Source organism: Coloeus monedula, assembly GCF_965178545.1.
Source record: "Coloeus monedula genome assembly, chromosome: 7".
Lineage (NCBI taxonomy): Eukaryota > Metazoa > Chordata > Aves > Passeriformes > Corvidae > Coloeus > Coloeus monedula.
In genome coordinates, this window is record NC_138787.1 from 8,781,092 (window position 1) to 8,798,784 (window position 17,693).

At 40.8% G+C, this 17,693-nt stretch overlaps 1 protein-coding gene across 1 annotated transcript in view; it reads left to right on the top strand.

Annotated features, from left to right (window-relative positions):
• Positions 1–17,693, top strand: part of GLS (glutaminase) — a 63,938-nt gene that overhangs the window by 38,501 nt on the left and 7,744 nt on the right. Inside the window, exon 14 of the mRNA XM_082285345.1 lies at positions 367–459. Coding sequence (XP_082141471.1) covers positions 367–459 — 93 coding nt within the window. The remainder of the gene's footprint in view (positions 1–366; positions 460–17,693) is intronic.

Genomic DNA, 17,693 nt, shown 5'->3' on the forward strand with positions numbered 1-17,693 from the left:
ACACATTTCCTTGTTTCATTCTTTGGACTGCAGTTTGATGTACTGGACTAGCCCAGGCTATTCTTTCTGCTCCTGAAATGTTCCATACAGCTGGAGTAGGAATTTATTAAAATAGGTATTTTGCAAATTGCTCCTTGTTTCATTCTTCGTTAGAAGGAGTTTAAAGGTATTATTAGAGCTTTATCATATAGTCGTGCAATGTTTAAAGGGCCTTACAGACATGGGTATTGATTTATTAAATCAACCTCTCTTTTTACTGGTTTAAGTTAGTAGGATGTGATGCAAAATGTAAGGGGTAGTATTATTAACGTATATGCATTTGGCTGTCATATGCAGATAATAATGCATGTTCTTAAATATTTGCAGGATCTGGTTTCTTTGTGCAATTTCCATAACTACGATAATTTGAGACACTTTGCAAAAAAGCTTGATCCTCGCAGAGAAGGTGGTGATCAGCGGGTAAGTTACTGTCTGTGTTCAGTGAGTATTGCTTGTAGACTTCAGAAGAAATATGGAAAAGTTCTCCAGATGCCAAACTGCTCAATGACATGTATTGCATCAAAGCTTTCAGATAACGCAGTTAGTGCACATTATTAGTGGACACTTGCCTGGGTGGACCACACTATCACAGGGTTTTTTGTAGTAGAATTTCATATTAGAAACGAACTCCATTTCATACAGTTCATCTCCCCTGCTAGATTAAGTAGATGGTATCTGATCTAAGTTGCAAAGAGTTTTACTGTACTGGTTGCCTTTAATAAAGACTTGACCAGCTGGTGGGCTTAGCCTTTCTGTTGGGTGCTGCAATGCAGGAGATGTGTTTAGCTTTATTTTGATGGGGGTATCTCTGACCCCACATGACCTGCTGAGAGTTGCACAGGCAGTGAATTCGGGCATGAATAGTGCTGCAGACAAGAGCCTGTTACTTAGGGAGCAGCGTAAGCAGTCTCTGGGAATGAACTGAATCCACTCCAGCTACACAAAAGATACAAGTGTGAGGTGTTGAGATAAGGAAAACCTCTTTGTTTTCAATACCATTAATGTTTTGACTAAGCCATGAAGATTTCAATAGGTGAAGTAGAATGATTTTAAAAGTGCTTCTATTTGCATGTATACATCTAAAAAATACCCAGTTTTGAATTTGATTTTTTTATAAGTGGAAAAGAGAAACTAAGAGTTTATGTGAGGAGCTGAGAAACTTGAGTCTGTTAGCAATGACTGCAAGTATGGATTTTTTTATTTTCCCTTCAAGTACACTAATAAATAATGTATGTTGCTTGAACAACTAGCATTCCTTTGGACCAATGGACTATGAGAATCTCCAGCAAGAACTTGCTTTAAAAGAAACAGTATGGAAAAAAGTGTCACCTGAATCAAACGAGGACATCTCCAGAACCGTAGTGTATAGAATGGAAGGTCGGGGAGAGCAGAACTAAACGAATGGGTTCTGGTTTCATTAAATTCTTCATTTTAAAAACCCTCAAGCATCTCTAGATTTAACTTTGGTTTGAATATTGTTTACCTGGTGTTTCATTTATATATACATTTTATGTAAATTCTGTATGCTATACCAAAAAGATTGTCAAAGTTCAAGGGTGTGTGGGGAAAAAGCATGTGCAAACAACAAACCCAAAGCTGTAAACTGACTTTTGTAGTTACTTAGAACACGTTTAGTTAAAAAAAAAAAAGTAAAGGTAAATCTTAGTGTTTTCGAAGATATACCACAAAAGTGGTATATACCTGTTTATTTTTGTTTATATCTGAGAATTTTAAGTATACAAACTTTTGAGGCTGAGGAAGAACTTGTGTCCACTGAGCAGGGTCAGCATGCAAAGATAGAATACTAATTAAAATATAAAATAGTGTTCAACAAAATCCACCAAATTCCTGAATTTCTAAATAATTGTATATTAAGTGGAGATGGGTTCTGAGTCATATTAGTACCACATCAGGGTTTTTTTAATGTCAGCTTTCAAATTTGAGCAGAAACAGACCCTTTGCATATGCCATGCTAGTGAAGATTATTTTTTCTTTTAATCAGACCATTAATAATTCTTAATGCTAATGTTGTAATAAAGAGAGCAAAAATGCCGGGGCAGGAGTGGGAGAAGTAGGGAGGAGAAGGAAAAAAATCTGTCTTGTTTGCAAGTTAACTAATGCAGCAGAGAGATTTCTGACACAACTATTTTGAGTGTCTCTCTTGCTGCTTGTGCTGCCAGCTGGTAGTTGACTCAGAAGTCTGCCTTACTAATAGTGCTGTGCTCCACCCTGGAAAGGAATGTAAGCAATCTGGGGTTTGGAGTGGTAACCAACTGAGCAGTGGGCAGGAAATATGTTCAGAGGGAAGCAGATAGGTAGATCTTACTAGAACTGTGTACAGTTAACTTACTTTTCAGCCATTAATGTGTGCGCATGTTCGTATATGAAGATGAGAGGTTTCACTTACTTACACATGAGCAAATTCTTGAGAACTTATCATTAACTGCTGCTTTTTGAAATGATTTTGAGTTTGCAGCTCTGTCAGCTTGCTGAGAAAGAGGGCTTGCATTTTTCTACAGGCAGCTGCATCTCTTAAACTGCATAATTTGATAATTTGAGTATCTTGAGTAGGATGTAGCTCCAAATGATATATTTAAGCTTCAGGTAGGCTCAAGAGGCAGTTCTGGACAGAGGTCAAAGACTTGCTAAATTCTTAACACTTGTAGGAATTAGATTCTTAATAATGCTAAAAATCTTAGAAAATCATTCTCTATAAAGTTTTCTCCGTTATAAATTTGCAAATTATATGATATGTCCCATCCCTAGTACACATCACACAGAGTCCCGGTTTATCAAACTGGGGAAACTTGTCCAAGCAATGATAAATGGTATTAGCTGGTAGAGGATTTTAAGGGACAGTGACAATTCCGTAGGAACACCTTCACCTCTTCTCCCTGCTCCCTTCCCCAGTCCCTCTCCCTTTTTTTGTTTATCTAAAACTCCAAAATGTTGATAGGTGAGTTTTCCCTAATGGCAGAGTTAGTTTTTTCCTGTCCCTTTTTTGACCCATCCGGGTGTTTATGAGTTTAGGAAGATGCATAAAACAGAGCTTATGTTCTCTGAGAAAGCAAGCTGCTCTTAATTACTCTGTTTAGGTATTCTTGGTTTTGCATAAACATCTGAAAAAGCTCTGAGTAAACCCTGAATTATCTTCATTTAGCAGAATATTGTAAAAGGATGGGCTTCCTGTCTTTGAAGCCTAGGATGAAAATATTAAGCAAAACAACACATAACATAAATTTTCAGTGAATTTGATGCCCTACTGGGATGAAGAGGTAAATCTGTGGTGCAGATGTCAGTAATAAGTGTCAGTCATGAATTGCTGAATAATAACTGTTTTATATTCTTATCTCTGATGATAAGGTTAGGTTTGTTAGTGCTTATCCTCAAAATAAAGGCAAAGTCTTGAATTATAAAAATGTCTTGCCTGTTTGAGGATTTTACAATAAACTAGTAGCTACAGAGACATAAGAAGTATTCAGATCCCACAGAAATACTTTACCTGAAATGCCCTCAGTTGCAAGAGGGAACATAATGTGTCTGTGCTGCTAATGAAAAGTTTTTACAGTGGTGACATGTTGCTGGATGCATCATGGATTTAACTAAAAATGGAAAAGGCAAGATGCAGGATTTGCTTGATCTGATTCTACCCACCTTGATTTTTAGTACTGTTTGAAGCCACTTCTAAAGATGTGGTTGAAGATAGAAGATTTTTCCACACGCAAAACTTGTGGTAGAGTCAAGTCCTGCATGGGAAATACAAAAATAAGGAAACTACTAGGTCTTTAATATGCATAATAAGAATATTTAGAGTACAGCTTACACAGTCTTTAAATAAATAAATAAATAAATATATATTACAGTTCTGTAATATATGCTTTTGAAGCCTGCCTCAGAATTGAAGGCAGCTTCTAGCTAGGAGGGGTCAGGAGGAGACTCCTCTGACCCAGCTGTTCTTTAACTTGCCCACACTTGTAGTTTCTTGCCCTGGCCTGCCATGTATGCAGAAGGCTCCTCTTCATGGCAGGGCACCTGGGCGGCCAAGGCCAGGGCTGGGTGTGCCGAGAGGCGTCACCCACGATGGGCAGGTGGGAGAGGCCGGGCCCACAGAGTTTTAGTCATTCCATGTGTGAAGTCTGCAACGGTTTTAGTGTTCACCTGTGCTACAGTAATAGCAATTCTTGATATTCAAGCATTTTAGCTGTTTGTTTGTTTTTCTTTGTCAGCATCATTAACATTTCATTAGAAATGTAAATGCTTTTTAAAGTTTTATTTTAGCATTTGTGTTGTACCTTTTGGCTCAGTTGTTAAGTTACCTGTCTCGTTTTCCATTTTTCATTTGCATTGTATGTTATTTATGTATCTTGATTTCCAGCATGCTTATTTTTGTATTGTTTAATAAATTTATTTTAAGCTGATTTTTATTGTATTTTTTTTCTCTCAATGGAGAACAGATTTGTTCAAACACGTTTTTTAGATTGAAATTGAGATAGTGAGCACTCTGTTCTAAAAAAGATTCTGAAAAAGTAGGTGGAATAAGCAGATTTAGTTAAACCAGTCACTGAAAACTTCCTGAAGATTTTGTAAACATTTTGTGCAATAATCTAGTTATTTTTCTCTTTGAACTGATGTCTTAGAAAGTGGAAAGCAAAAATCAAAGAAGCAAAACTTTGTCACCGTGGCTTTTTTGATAAAGAAGTCCTGGTGCAGTAGAATATTAACATCACTGTGTATTTGTCTGGTTCTGAAGATACTGATTCAGTCACATAGAAAATGTATGGTTAGTGGTGCCAGTGCCAGCATAGTAACTGCTGATCCTGAGCATTATGAAGGGAAAAATACAGCTTGTAATAAATCCTGTATAGCAAGGATGGGTCCAAATCCCACATTGTTTTGGTAGTGATGGTGGGGCCTTCCTATACTGAGGATGGTCAGAATTGTTAATTTAGCTTTTCTGTAGACTGGTTTATAAGCTGAAGTTATTTGTTCTATGGTTGTAAAATTAGCTGTATGTTTATTATACGTAAAACCATTGCATATCAAAAGAGTTTGTTCTCTAAAAGTCATAAAGATGATGGAAGGAAAAAGAGTAGTAGGTATAAAGAAAGAGCCACAGGTGATTTACTGTAAAATTATTTTGCCTCTTATATTGTGGTTTTCAGCATGTATTTGTGTCAGAAGACCAGTGGGTGGGTAGATGAATAAAAAGGCAATGGATTCAGAGGAGGGTGGGTGGGAGGTGGGGGATGGATTATGTTGGTTTTTTATTGCTCTTATATCTCTTGGTCTTGATACATACATGTCATTGATGCACAGTAATTTGTGAACAAAGGAATTAATTATGAGCGTAATTTTTGTACGATGTTTTAGTATCCTAAACATTGTTTGTAGGCTTTTACTGACTTTTTTTTTTTTAATTCTAAAAAGTATTTCTGTAGATTATTTGAAGGGAGCTCAGAGTCAGTTATTGCAGTGAAAGAAGAAAAAACTTGTTTCAGCTGATGTCATATTAGAATGACTTGATGCACCTAATAATTTGCCTTCAGTGCAGAGTCTTGTTGACGATCTGAGTCCACAAATGTCTGTAGTAGTTGGAGGGTTGGCAAGAGGCTTCAAACTGGGTAGAAATCTTAACTAAAGCTTTATTATTTCATCATGCTGGCATCTTGTCTGTTCCACATTTGTCCAGTCTGGAAAGGCATGACTAACTAATATATGTAAAGACACGGTTGAGTCATGCACAGCCCCATTTTCTTTCAGGAATTTGTGTCCCAGTATGTTGAATAATTTAAATAGTCTAAATTATTAAACTACCTACCTTGAATCAAGTGTGGTTTCTGATTTGCCATTTGCTCCTTCTGGAGAATGTTGTGTGCAAAACAGAAATGCCCTCTTTTCTTTTGATTTTCATGTGAGTAGGAGTTAATTTTATTACTGGCATCTAATCCTGCTTTTGCAGACTTTTGGTATCACTTGGACACTGAGCATTTAAAAGGTTTTGCAAGACTTGAGTGGCACCGCTCTGCACATGGTTCAGCTACTCCTAAAAATGCCACGTGCGTTTCTTCTGCGCGTAGCAGGGGTACGTGATGGTCACATCTGAGGCTTCAGCTTAGCTGAATAAAGCCTAGAATGGAGTTGAGTGGCAGAAGTGTGGTAGGGGGAAGTTTGTTGGGTATTTTGTTTGTTGTTTTTTACCAGTTTAATTTAAGCAGGACTTAATTGAGGCAATAAAGCTGTCACTGGTGCTTGACTGAGGACAAGGCAGGGGGATGTTCGGAGAATAATAGACACTTTGACACCTCAGCACTAAGGCTGAGGAGGAAACGGGGTTGTAGGAAGGACGAGGGGAAAAGGAAGTAATTCTGGAATGTTTTTCTATCCTCAAAAATGTTCCAGCCAAGCATACTTTGATGTATTTTATGTGCTAGGCAGGCACGTGGAGCAGCATATCTGCTGGAAGGTGCTGCTTCCTGTTTTAGCTGCTGCTCTGCTCTGATTCTGACTCAGCTGGCACATAGCTGTGCCTTTACGTGGTTTTACAAAATTCATGTGCACACTGTGAATTGGAAATTTATTTTCATATTGTATCTTTTCTTAAATCAGGCCAGATTTACTTAGCTAGGTGCAGTTACTGTAACCTATCTGTATGAGGTGCAGGAGGCACTAGTGACTGTAAGCAACCTGAGAAGGAAACCATGAGGTCACAGAAGCTGGGAGGGATCTCTGGAGATCTTACAGTCCAGCCTCCTGCTCAAAGAACCATTTAGTGTCCGTTGGATCATGTTGCTCAGGGGCTTTGCCAGTCAAGTGTTGAAAACCTCCAGCGATGAGGTTTTGTAATCTGGCTGGGTGACTTATCCCAGTGTTTTAATGCTTTGATTGAAGAATTTTTTCCTAACCTACAATTGGAATTTTCCCTTTGTAGCTTGTGATGGTGGCTTCTGTCATTTCACTGAGCATGATGATTTTACCACCATGTTGTAATCTGTTGGCTTTTAGGGAGTCCTAGAAGTGGCATAGGTAAAAATGGCTTTTGGTCAGCAGTAACTAGTATTTTCACTTCCTGCTGTATTTTTCCTGCTGGATTCTAAGTATTTTTTCATTATGTCATTGGAAATGAAGTGATTTAGGGACTTGAAAAGGCCATATTCCCTTTATTTTTCTGCTGAAGCCCAGCAGGCTAAATGCAAATGTGGAAGTGTGTAATTTGCTGAGGGATGGCATGTTACTGTTAGGACCCCTTGTGATCAGAGCGCTTGTCAAAACAATGAACTGAGAACACAAGTGGAGTGATAGGAAGAGATAATGTTACTCATTTCCTGTTGATGTCATTCACTAGCCCAGCTTTTTCCTTGAGGCAGGCAACTTTATTGTTTGTTCAGGAATTACTCATGCAATAATCAGGGGTTTTTTGGACTCATAGACCTGCCTTTGGTTATATGTGTGGCTTTTACCTTCTGAATGGAAAGTACATTTCACACTTCTTTTAAAGGACCTCTCTCTTAAATTTCTCCAACTTGTAATTATTGCAAGTCAAATAATTAAAATGTAATGTTGATCTGAGAATAAACTGTTTCGGTTAAACATGTTTTAAAAAATCCCCACTCATGCCATTGCAGAGCAGGATTAAGAATTATGATTGAGGACATAGAGAAGCAGGCTTATCCAGCTGAGTACGTTTTGTCCCATATACCAAGGCTGATGGGGAGTAATATGACTGTTTGCAGTGTTTAAAGATAAAAGCAGGGAGGCAGAAGATTTGATTAAGCTAATAAATATTTCCAAAATGAGGAAAACAGGTAAGGAATACATAGCCTAAAAATTAGAAGAAGATTTATAGCAACTTGATCCTAGTATTTAGAAGGAGCCTTCACAGCAAGAGTAGACTGCAAGCATCTGGTAAGATTTCCCCATTCTGCTTTCGACCTGTAGGGTGGAGTCAGTCTGTTTGTAGTGCAGGTGCCTTATGTCCTTTGAGAGCAAAATCCTTTCTTTTGGGAATAATTCCAGTTCCAAGTCTTGTATTTAAGAGTAAACTGTCACCCACAATTTGTGAAGTGCCTACAGGCTGGAAAGTGGGAGCATTGCCCCACTCTGCTCTGTTGTGTGGGTGGGTATCAGTGTGTCAATAGGTCCTTGAAAAGACAGACATCCTTTTGTCCTGTCTGCTTAACACAGCTCGTGTCACTAAAGCACCCATCAGCATTCCACTTGATTCATGTGACTGTGGTTGATCCCAGTCCTTTGGTCCCAAATCTTGCACTGTTAGTGATGTCTATATCCATTACTTCAAAGGCTCTTGTTTTTTTTTCTGCACCCAGGATCAATGGCTTAGCATTCATTCCTCTTTTTAAGGTTTCTGTATATATTCCCTATGCTCTTTGTTGCAGAACTGTTAGCAGGGGGTTAGTCTTTGAAAAGGAGCTACCAAAGTAGGTATCGCGACATTTCTGTGATAGTTTACTGCAAGAATTACTTTACCATTTTTGAACTTCCAGCCACCATTATTTACTGACAAAATGTTTCATTGCTGATGAGAAATGCTGAAAAAGTTTGATAGTGGAGTAAGTGAAACTCTTTGAGCACGTCATTTTCTTACATAACTTGGATGCTTTCGACATGGCAGCAACATTGAAGTATTGCCATCCAAGCTGCTGATGGCAAATGCATGCCACCTAGAAATGAAAATTTGCTTTGTCTTTGTCTTGTGACTTGAAGGGTCTAAGTCTTTATGCTTTAAATCTTTCACTTGATCTAGTAAACTTTTTGTTGAAATGCTTAATTGACCTACCATTCCTTTGTGATACTGTTCATGGCCAACAATGCAGCAGTAACACCTTTGGTCATCCATGACAGGAGCCAGGTTGGATTTTTCTGTGACTGACTCCCTCTTGTTAATTCATGGTTCTGTGGAACTGCCTGATTCACTATTACTCACTACTGCTATTCTAACTTGGCTTTCCTTATTAGGTGTTCAAAAACCTTTCTTGCTGGCACAGTTTGAGTTTATGGATATCCATGAAAGGTCTTTTAAAAAAAAAAAACCCCAAAACCAAGAAAGTGGAATCAGCCAACTTTAGCTTTTAAGTCTAGTGAAGGATGATTAAATGCTCAGTTGATATTTTGGGGGTCTTTTCAGTGATGTGCTTAATTCTGTTGTTTCTAAAAGCAAAAAGTGTGATAATTCATTGGTACCAGAAGAAATTGGAAACAGCAGGTAGAAGCAAGCATGGCCATGCTCACTGTAATCTAGTGAAGGCAGCTTTGGTACTCAGTTTTCTCTCTTATTCCCAGTATTTGTACCTTCTGAAATCAACATAATCATTCCCAAAATTTAGGGATGGGGATGGGTATACCCTATGAAGCAGAGTATAAGACATCTGTCAGAAATTGTTAGTGAGTAGCTCTTGAGATCAGCTCCTCTTCTGCCAGGCTCTTCTGTTTGTCCAGGCACACATGTGCACAGGCAGGGAAGCTCTCCAGTCACGACATTATCATCTGAGCACTGCTGAAGCTTCAGCATTGGGTACTGTAAGGCCTTCTGTGTTGAAATATTTAGGATGATCTGTTGTTCTGGGATATCTGTGGCAGCAATATTGGCTGGGTCCATCATAGTACCTGTTCTTGACGCTTCATACCAGGCAGTTTTTCCTGGAAGTTTCTTCCAACTACAGATTCGTGGGATCTAATACTGATGGAGTCAGTTGGTCTGAATCTTGAGCTCTGATTTCTGTGGGAATTTTTTCTGTGTACCCCTTGAACCCAGTTCATCATTAGTTGGTTTTATCTGCTAGAAAGGAGAAATACAAACCTAGTTTGCTTCCCACAACGTCTCCTGCTGTCCTGCTCATGATGATGGCACTGGAAAGGAGAAACTGCCCCATCCACACACCCTGGGCGTTCTTATGATACTATGTAATATTTGCTAGTTAAATTGGGTTGGAATTCCCTGATTCCTGGGGGAGAGGCTTGTATGCAAGGATCCAATTGCACTTTGCTTTGTGTGACCCACTCTCCACCTTTGGGTATCATGTTCTGGAGTCAGGATTAGTGAATGGTTGTTTCTTCTGCCTCCATCAGGGGAGGCAGAGGCAGCAGTGGGGCAGTTCAGGAATATGGCTGGCCAGAATAGCCTTGGCTCACCCTGTGGGGTTTGCACATCTCGGGAGTGGAATAGATGGGCATGAGCTTTCTGAAAGAATCTCAGTTACTGAAGGTAAGTAGATGTTTCACTTACTCTAGTAAATATTTTTTTTAATTACTTAACTCTTAATTCATCGTAATTAAATAGTCTTACCTGTAATTTAAACAGCATCAGTTTACTAATACTTCAGAATTAATCAATATTCAGAACTGTAAATAACAAGGCATTGCAAATTCCCAGTGTGTGTTGCCATGAAACAAGGTCTCTGCTTCCGTCGCTTGCCGTCATCAAGGGCTGTTCTGTATTTCAGGCGCTTGAGTAAAACCAAACATAGCATGAAGCAGACTACAGTTGCGGAATCACAAACTATATTGGAAAGATAGATGATTTCAAATTTCATTTACAAGACTCTAAATCTCATTTAGCATTTAAAAATTAGAATAATTAAATGTAATAATCTCTGAGCATGCATTGGCTGAATTAATTGCAGAACTGAGCTCAGTCCTACCTATGGCTCTTGCTTTGTTCTGTATGAGTCAAAGGATATTTTTGGACACTTGAAGAGCTTGCACCTCCTGCCTGATAGTGTTCAGGGTGAATTCACAGGTAGAGAGATGATGTGTTGAGGAACACCAGTGTTACAAACTCCTTCCAGAAATTTGTGTCCGCTTGATGGCCATCTTATGAGCAAGAGGTTGATGTTGGAAGAGATTAATTCTGTCTTTCATGACTCTAAATGTGATTGGAGGAAAAGTACCTCCTGCTCACAGTTACTGCTTCCTGTGTCCTTAAGCTCTTTCCATTTTATGCAAACTAGTACAGTAACAGAGAAGAAAAAAAGAGACAAGCACTTATGGTATTGTGCTCGTTGTTAGTATCATTTTCAGATGTTTTTGAATACCTCCATTAATTTAAAGTATTTTGACAAAAAAAAAGGACTTCAGGCAGAGATGGACAAGGAAATGCAGGTTACTGTAACATGTGGTATCAATACTCTTAATTATTTGCAATTTTGGGTGGCATAATCCAGTACTTATCTTGAAAAGGTTTGAATCAGAGGGAGATATGAATGGTAGGAATCCATTTGATGCCAGTGGGTGGAAGAGGGGAACAAACCACCTCTGCTCAGCCTTCCCGTCAGGAAAGCTGCACTTCTCCTTTAGCAGCCTTAGCCCGTCTGTTTGCCAGTAAAGCAGGCTGACAGCTCTTCTTAGGCTGGAGAAAAGGTCCTGGTGTCAAGAGAAATCTTTGGTGTATATATTTGGTTTATTTATTTCTTACATTCAGCTGCATGCACGGCTTCTGTGACAAGTTCCAAGACTGAGCTACTGGTGCAGGCTTGTTTGAATGTTCTGTATCTGAACTGAACCTAGTCAAAACTCCTCACTCTGTTTTTGGATTTTAAATAGACACTTCAGGACCACTGAAAAAATTTTTTTTTGTTAGTGTCTACAAGCTAGTTCAAAAATGTGGGAAGTCAGAAGGAGAAAATGACTAGCTTTATTCTAAAAGATTGGATTTGGATTTGAAGCAGTGTGAGTAGTTGAATTGCAAGAAGACAGTTAAATGCCTACTGGGATTTTGGCCAGCTTTAAGTAAAAATAATTACTAACCGGTGTGCTGGCTTGCCTGAGGGTTTTGCAGCTCTGGCAGTGCAGTTGGTTTAGAGCTGCTTTGTGTTTGGATACATGAAAATACAGCCTCTTGTGTGGCTGCAGTCTAGACATCACTCATGGGAGAAGCAGCTTTTGGTGTATGCATGGGTTGTGTTTGAGCAGGGCTGCTGGAAACTGGAGGGAGGAATAAATAGACGTTTTGTTAGTCTGTTAGTTTGCTATCAACAGCACAGCCTATATGGATAATAGCTGTGCAAAAGGCATTTCAAGTTAATTCCACCAGGGAGACTCCAGAAATAAACTCCGTGGTAGCAGCTTTGAGTCCAAAAATAAACACTGCACCCACGGCTCGTAAGACTGAAGGAGGTGGGTATCGTCCTCTGTCCCCAGCTGTGAAGAGGGAGGACCTTGCACCATCTAGAGGAAAAGAAAGGATAGTCCAAGGGTGAGAAAAGGGACTGGGAAAAAACCCTGACAAAATCTTGTTTCCTGTATTAGTTTTAAAACATGTGAGAGTAGATATTGGCAGATTCTAAAGTTATTTTTGCACTTTTGTCACATTACATGAGGAAACAAGGATCAGTAGTGCAGAAAATAGCCTAAGAGGTGGTGGAAGTCATCAAGAAGGAATTAAAGTTTTATGTAACAACTAGCCTTGTCTGTATTTTCAAGTATATCAATATTTTAATGTGTGTAGGTATATGCATTAATTTATTCACACATCTAATTATTTATAGTGTAATGGGAACAAAGACTCTTTAAAGGAATTCTACCTTTAGAATTTCTTATGACCCTTGTATTTGTTTGAAGTCAAGGCGGGAGGCTCTGTCAGTGTTGGATTTCTGTAGAGGTACATGGGGTGATTTGATCACTTGCTGAAAGCCTTCCTTTGTGTGCTTCAGGAAGTTATTTAGAGAAATTACCTCTTCTTGTGTAACTGAGTTTTCTGTGGAATAAGGTAATGCTGAGGCTTAATCCAGAGGCTGCTTTGAGTGCCTTCAAGGACTGTCCATCCCTAAAAATATTCATGAACAGAACCTCACGGGCAAGCTCTGAGGCTACTTCAGAGCCAGCCCTTGCCTGGGTGGTCACCTAAACTAGTCTGGGATTCATTTAGTGAATAAAATATGACACTTAAGTCTGGGAGCTGTGTCCTGGCAGGTGGCTGGCAATGGAGTGGGGCAGACAGGTCAGGTCCTGGCTGTGAAATGGAGGTGATGCTTGGCTGGGCTTGGAGGGCTTAGAGCTTGGTTGGGTATTTGTGTGTAGTTCAGTCTTAGTTTTTACTTTGAAAAGTAAGTGGTTTACTTACCCTTAGGTAATAAGTTCTACTTTATTTCATGGGAAACAAAGCAGAAGCTCAATTGCAAGAACAGGCTTTTGACTGAGATTTCTTTCCCTACGAAGTACAACTTCATATTGAACAATGGTATTTTAAAGGAAAACTATGGCTGTCTCTTTTAGACCTGAAGAGTCTGAATTTTTTTACCAACAATAGCCTTGTATGTGGACACTGGAGAGTAGATTCCAGGTTACTGAAAATTAAATGTAAATACAAACCTGGCCTGTTTGTAAAATAAGTGATCCTTCTGAACATACAGATACCTGCGTTCCACTCTCAGATCCAGCCCCGGTTTATTTTTGTCCTTTTAGGGACTACTACCTGCATCCTAGTTTCGAAGTTGAAACTCCAAAATTCATTTTGGGCAGGTTTGAGGGGGTTTTTTTCTGTTTGTTTTTACTTTATTTTGAAACCCTATATGCCGGGAAAAAGCTGTCTAAAGGCCATGCTTCAGCGTAGGTGAGCTACAAGTTCAATGTGTAAAAACCGGATGACTAAATTGTTTACTTTGTGCTCTAGATTTACTTTTCGTGGTATCTGTAGGTCAGCACTGCTGTTTCAGAGTTTATATTGGCATCTTGGGTTTCAAGAATTGTTTTCCTTTGATAAAACAAGCATCTAAAAATTCCAAAGAGCAGGAGGAGGGATTGCTTTTTGCTGCAAGCCCCGATGACCTGCATCAGGGGACCAGCTTTAGGAAAAGCAGCTGAACAGTGCTACTGTGAAAGTGGATTCCTGTTGATTTTGGAGCTCTTATTGCTTTGTGCAGTCGCTTGTGGCTCGCATAAACTCTGCTCCTGCCTTCCTTGTCAGGCCCTGGCCGTTTGCAGAGGCCATGGGAATAGGCAGAGTGTGGAGCAGTCGGTCTGTCCCCTCTGTGGATTGCTAATCCCCGTTCACTGGACGAGTGCTCACCTTGGGCAGCTTAACAGTCTATTTCTGCGTTTCCGAGTTAATGCCGCGCTGAGCCGGATTAGCTGTGTGCTGTGAACAATGGATGGAGAGCCGGCGTGTGCGGGGCTCCTGGGCTCATGTGTCCCCTGCCAGGCAGGGTGGGTGGCCGCCAGTGGGCTGCGGGAAAGCACGGAGCCTCCTGGCTGGAACAATGTGCTGCCGGGATGCGCTGTTTGGAAATGCCACCTGGCAGATTTTCCGTGTGAACAGGGAGCTGTGGAGCTGTGCTGTGTCACCCTCGGTGTGGGCGCAGGTGCCCCAGGGAGGCAGCCAGGGTGTCAGACGTGCAGATTAGCTGTGCTCAGCGCCGCTGGGGGTCAGTGGCACGAAGTGTGCCTTGGGGACACTTCCAGACGAGCTGGGCTGATTTCCCTGGTGTGCTCTGTGCTGATGAAGAGCTGCAGGACTGCATTCTGATTGCTGTGCAGCCCTCCTAGGGCTGGGAGCCTCTCAGGAGCCCGGGGAGCACATAACCCAGAGCCCTGCTTGTCTGGGACCCATTCTGAGATCCCAGTGCATCAGGCCCTGGGGTTGGTGTGATAGTCACCTGTCATTAGGGAAGTCAGGAGCTGAATTTAAATCCCAGTTTATCTCTACAGCTCTGTGCTGTGCAGGGGAACTTTTAAAACTTGGTTATTCAAGCCAGTTGGCCAGACGGGCAGGGTTCCCCAGAAGGAAACATTACATCCCATTTTAAGCACAAAAAGGTGGGATTTGAGAGAAGAGCGTGGTGCATGTGTTCTCTCAGCTAGCTCTACTCTCTCTTTTTAACTCCTTTTGTTCTATTTGAAAGTCTCCTCTGAGCACACTTGGTCTGGTGCACAGTAAAGGTCAGATACAGCAATGTTCCTGAGAAACAATATCCATTCAATCCTTTTTTCCTCAGTATTTTGAACATCTCTTCAGAAGTGTAACCTGGGGCGTCATCCCTAAATATCGTGGAAAGAGCATTGCAAAGTTTAGGGGAGTTGTTTATTTACCCTTGTTTGTATTGCCTTGAGCAGCACTATTGTGACTGTAGGGCTTGACTGTATTGCTCAGCCATCTGGAGAAACGTAAAGTTGGAAGTAATACTTTTTTTCAGAATGTTAATTCTGTAATGTTTTCAAAGAAATTGGAGAGGAATTGCAGAGCATTTTCAGGAAACAGGGCACAGTAGGAAATTAAAATCCAGATTCACTGACCTTTTTAGCTAAGAGCTTCTCATGGAATTAATCCAGCTTTGAGCTAAATTAATTTTTTCTGAAGGATTTGCTTTCCGTACATGTACAGCTGTTTGGCTTTTCTCTCCTGAGCCAAGTGCCGTGCGGGGCAGAGGCTCTCCCTGCCGTGCTGGAGGCATTGCAGTGATAGCAGAGCAGGACAGAGCCCTGTGGTGACAGGGACACGTGGGCAGGGACAGAGCACAGCGCTGGCGTGCTTCGCTGCTTGGGTTTGGCTCCTACTCAAGGTGTGCTTGTTCTGCATTTGTGATGAAGGCAGTGGGCAGAAGGTGTCAGGCCACTCTCCCTTCACCACAAGACCGTAGCAGTTCATTTCTGTCTCTGGGCCTGCATTTCCCGTCTTAGTGCCAATAGCAGTGTCAGTGTGCTCTCTGTGAAGGGTTTGGAGAGGTCTTCTGTGGATGGTGTTAGAGCCGGGCAGTGACAGATGTGCTTTTCTTCAGTTTAAAAAAAATCCTCTAAACTGGTCTCTGTTAAGATCTCAGTCTTGTGTGGGCACTTGCTATTAGCCATCATGAGATTATTTAAGTAAGTCTGGATTTGGGTGTGCAGCTCAAGTAAGGAAAGACTGTTTTGTTACCAATACTCCACCAAGGCAATTCCCACATTCCAGCCAAGCCTTTCAGATCAGTTAGATGTGTTGACATTTCACTTGAAATAAGTAACTTCAGCATATTAATACTGAAGTTAAATTTTTCTTTTTTTCATTAAGTTTTTCCAGTTGGTACACAGAGAAATTGAAAACCACCCCAAAAGCTCTCATGTCATGCCCAAGTCGTTTGTGCCTGCAGAGAAGGGGGGCACATCCTGGACTTGCTGTGTGCTGGGCCACGTGCTCCCTGCTGCAGTTCCTGTGCATCCGTTCACGTCAGCACTGCTGCTTGAAGGAGACTTCTTTAAAACTTGCAGCATAACCAGGCTCAGGAGATATTTGAAATAACTGTGGTGGGAAAGCTTTGGACGAGGAGTCGCTTTGACACTGAGTTTCCCATTGTAACTGTCAGTGCTGTAGCTCGCTGTAGCAGTTTGTCCATTTGGGGTTTTCGGATGGTGTTTTTTCCCTTTCGTTTTTTGCCTTTTTGGCCCCCATGTTTATCTGAAATATCTGCTGCAGCGCTGTGACTTCCTGCTGCTCTGAAGTCCGGCTGTTTCCTTCCTTTGACGTGACCTCAGTGCAGTTCTTGAGCAACAACAGTCTTGATTTTTCTTTCTTGAGCTGCTCACATCCTCACCCACAGACTCAAAGAACCATTAGTTGGAGAGGTACCTCTGGAGGTGTTGGTCATTTGGCCACTGCCGATGTGAAGCAGGGCTTGAATCCTTCATAGCTTTGTCCAGCTGAGTCCAAGACCTCTAACACCTACTAACCTGACAGTGAAACTGTGTTTCTCATTTTTACCGTTGAGTGACATGAGTATTTCTGAGGAACCTTTCCTTGCTGGTTTCATAACGAGGATATATACCCAGTGCTCAGGAAGGAGTGCTGTACAAAGAGGGTCTAACTGTAGCTGAGTGAGCAGTGCTCTGTATTGTTGGCATGGTGAGAAGAGAGCTGCCAAGTTCCTCTGCTTCAGTGCACGCAGGTTTTCTCTCCTGATTGACAAAAGGTGGAACAGTTCTGGTCTGGGTTTGATCCTGCCATGCAGCTGTATGGCAGTGTGTGACCCCCTCTAGCTCATGTAAAGCAAAGGGACCCCATCCCTTCTCCTTTTATTAAATTTTCATAGTTAGGGAAGTACATGCAGTAGGAAAAGGTAATTCATGGCTGTTGGGTTGAAGGGGAACTTTGTTTCTAAACATTAGGGAAGCTTGTGTTCACCAGTACAGTTATCGAGACACCAACACTGAATGTTCATGAACCACTTGGTGAGAAACTCACTGACAGTGTCTCTAAACACTTAAATTAGTTGCCTTGTGCCCTACTTAGTTTGAATGGATAGAGCTCATCTGTCATCTTCACTATTTTTTTCTCCCCTACAGTTAAAAATCCCCAAATCGTATGTTTGCTGCTGCCACTTTGGAGTTTCTTTTGCCTTTTGATGTTTTTTGCAATGAACCTGTTATTTCAAGCTAGTACACTGTGAGTTTTGGGTAGAGAATTTGTACTTGGCTTTGTGGCAGCCTAAGTGAGATTCTGCACAGATACAAAGCTTATGGCAGCAAGTGCTGCTCACATAGTGGGTTTTTCTCACTGTAAATGATAACCTCTTACATGATGATTTAGTATTATGCTGCTTCCTTGAAAACTAAGGAAGACCCATAAGATGCTTGTGGAGATGGTATATTCTTACTTTGAGTTCAAAATGAATTTTGTATTTGCAGATTCACTTTTTATGTGAACTCAGTAAAACTTCTGTTGTTTATGGCTGCCT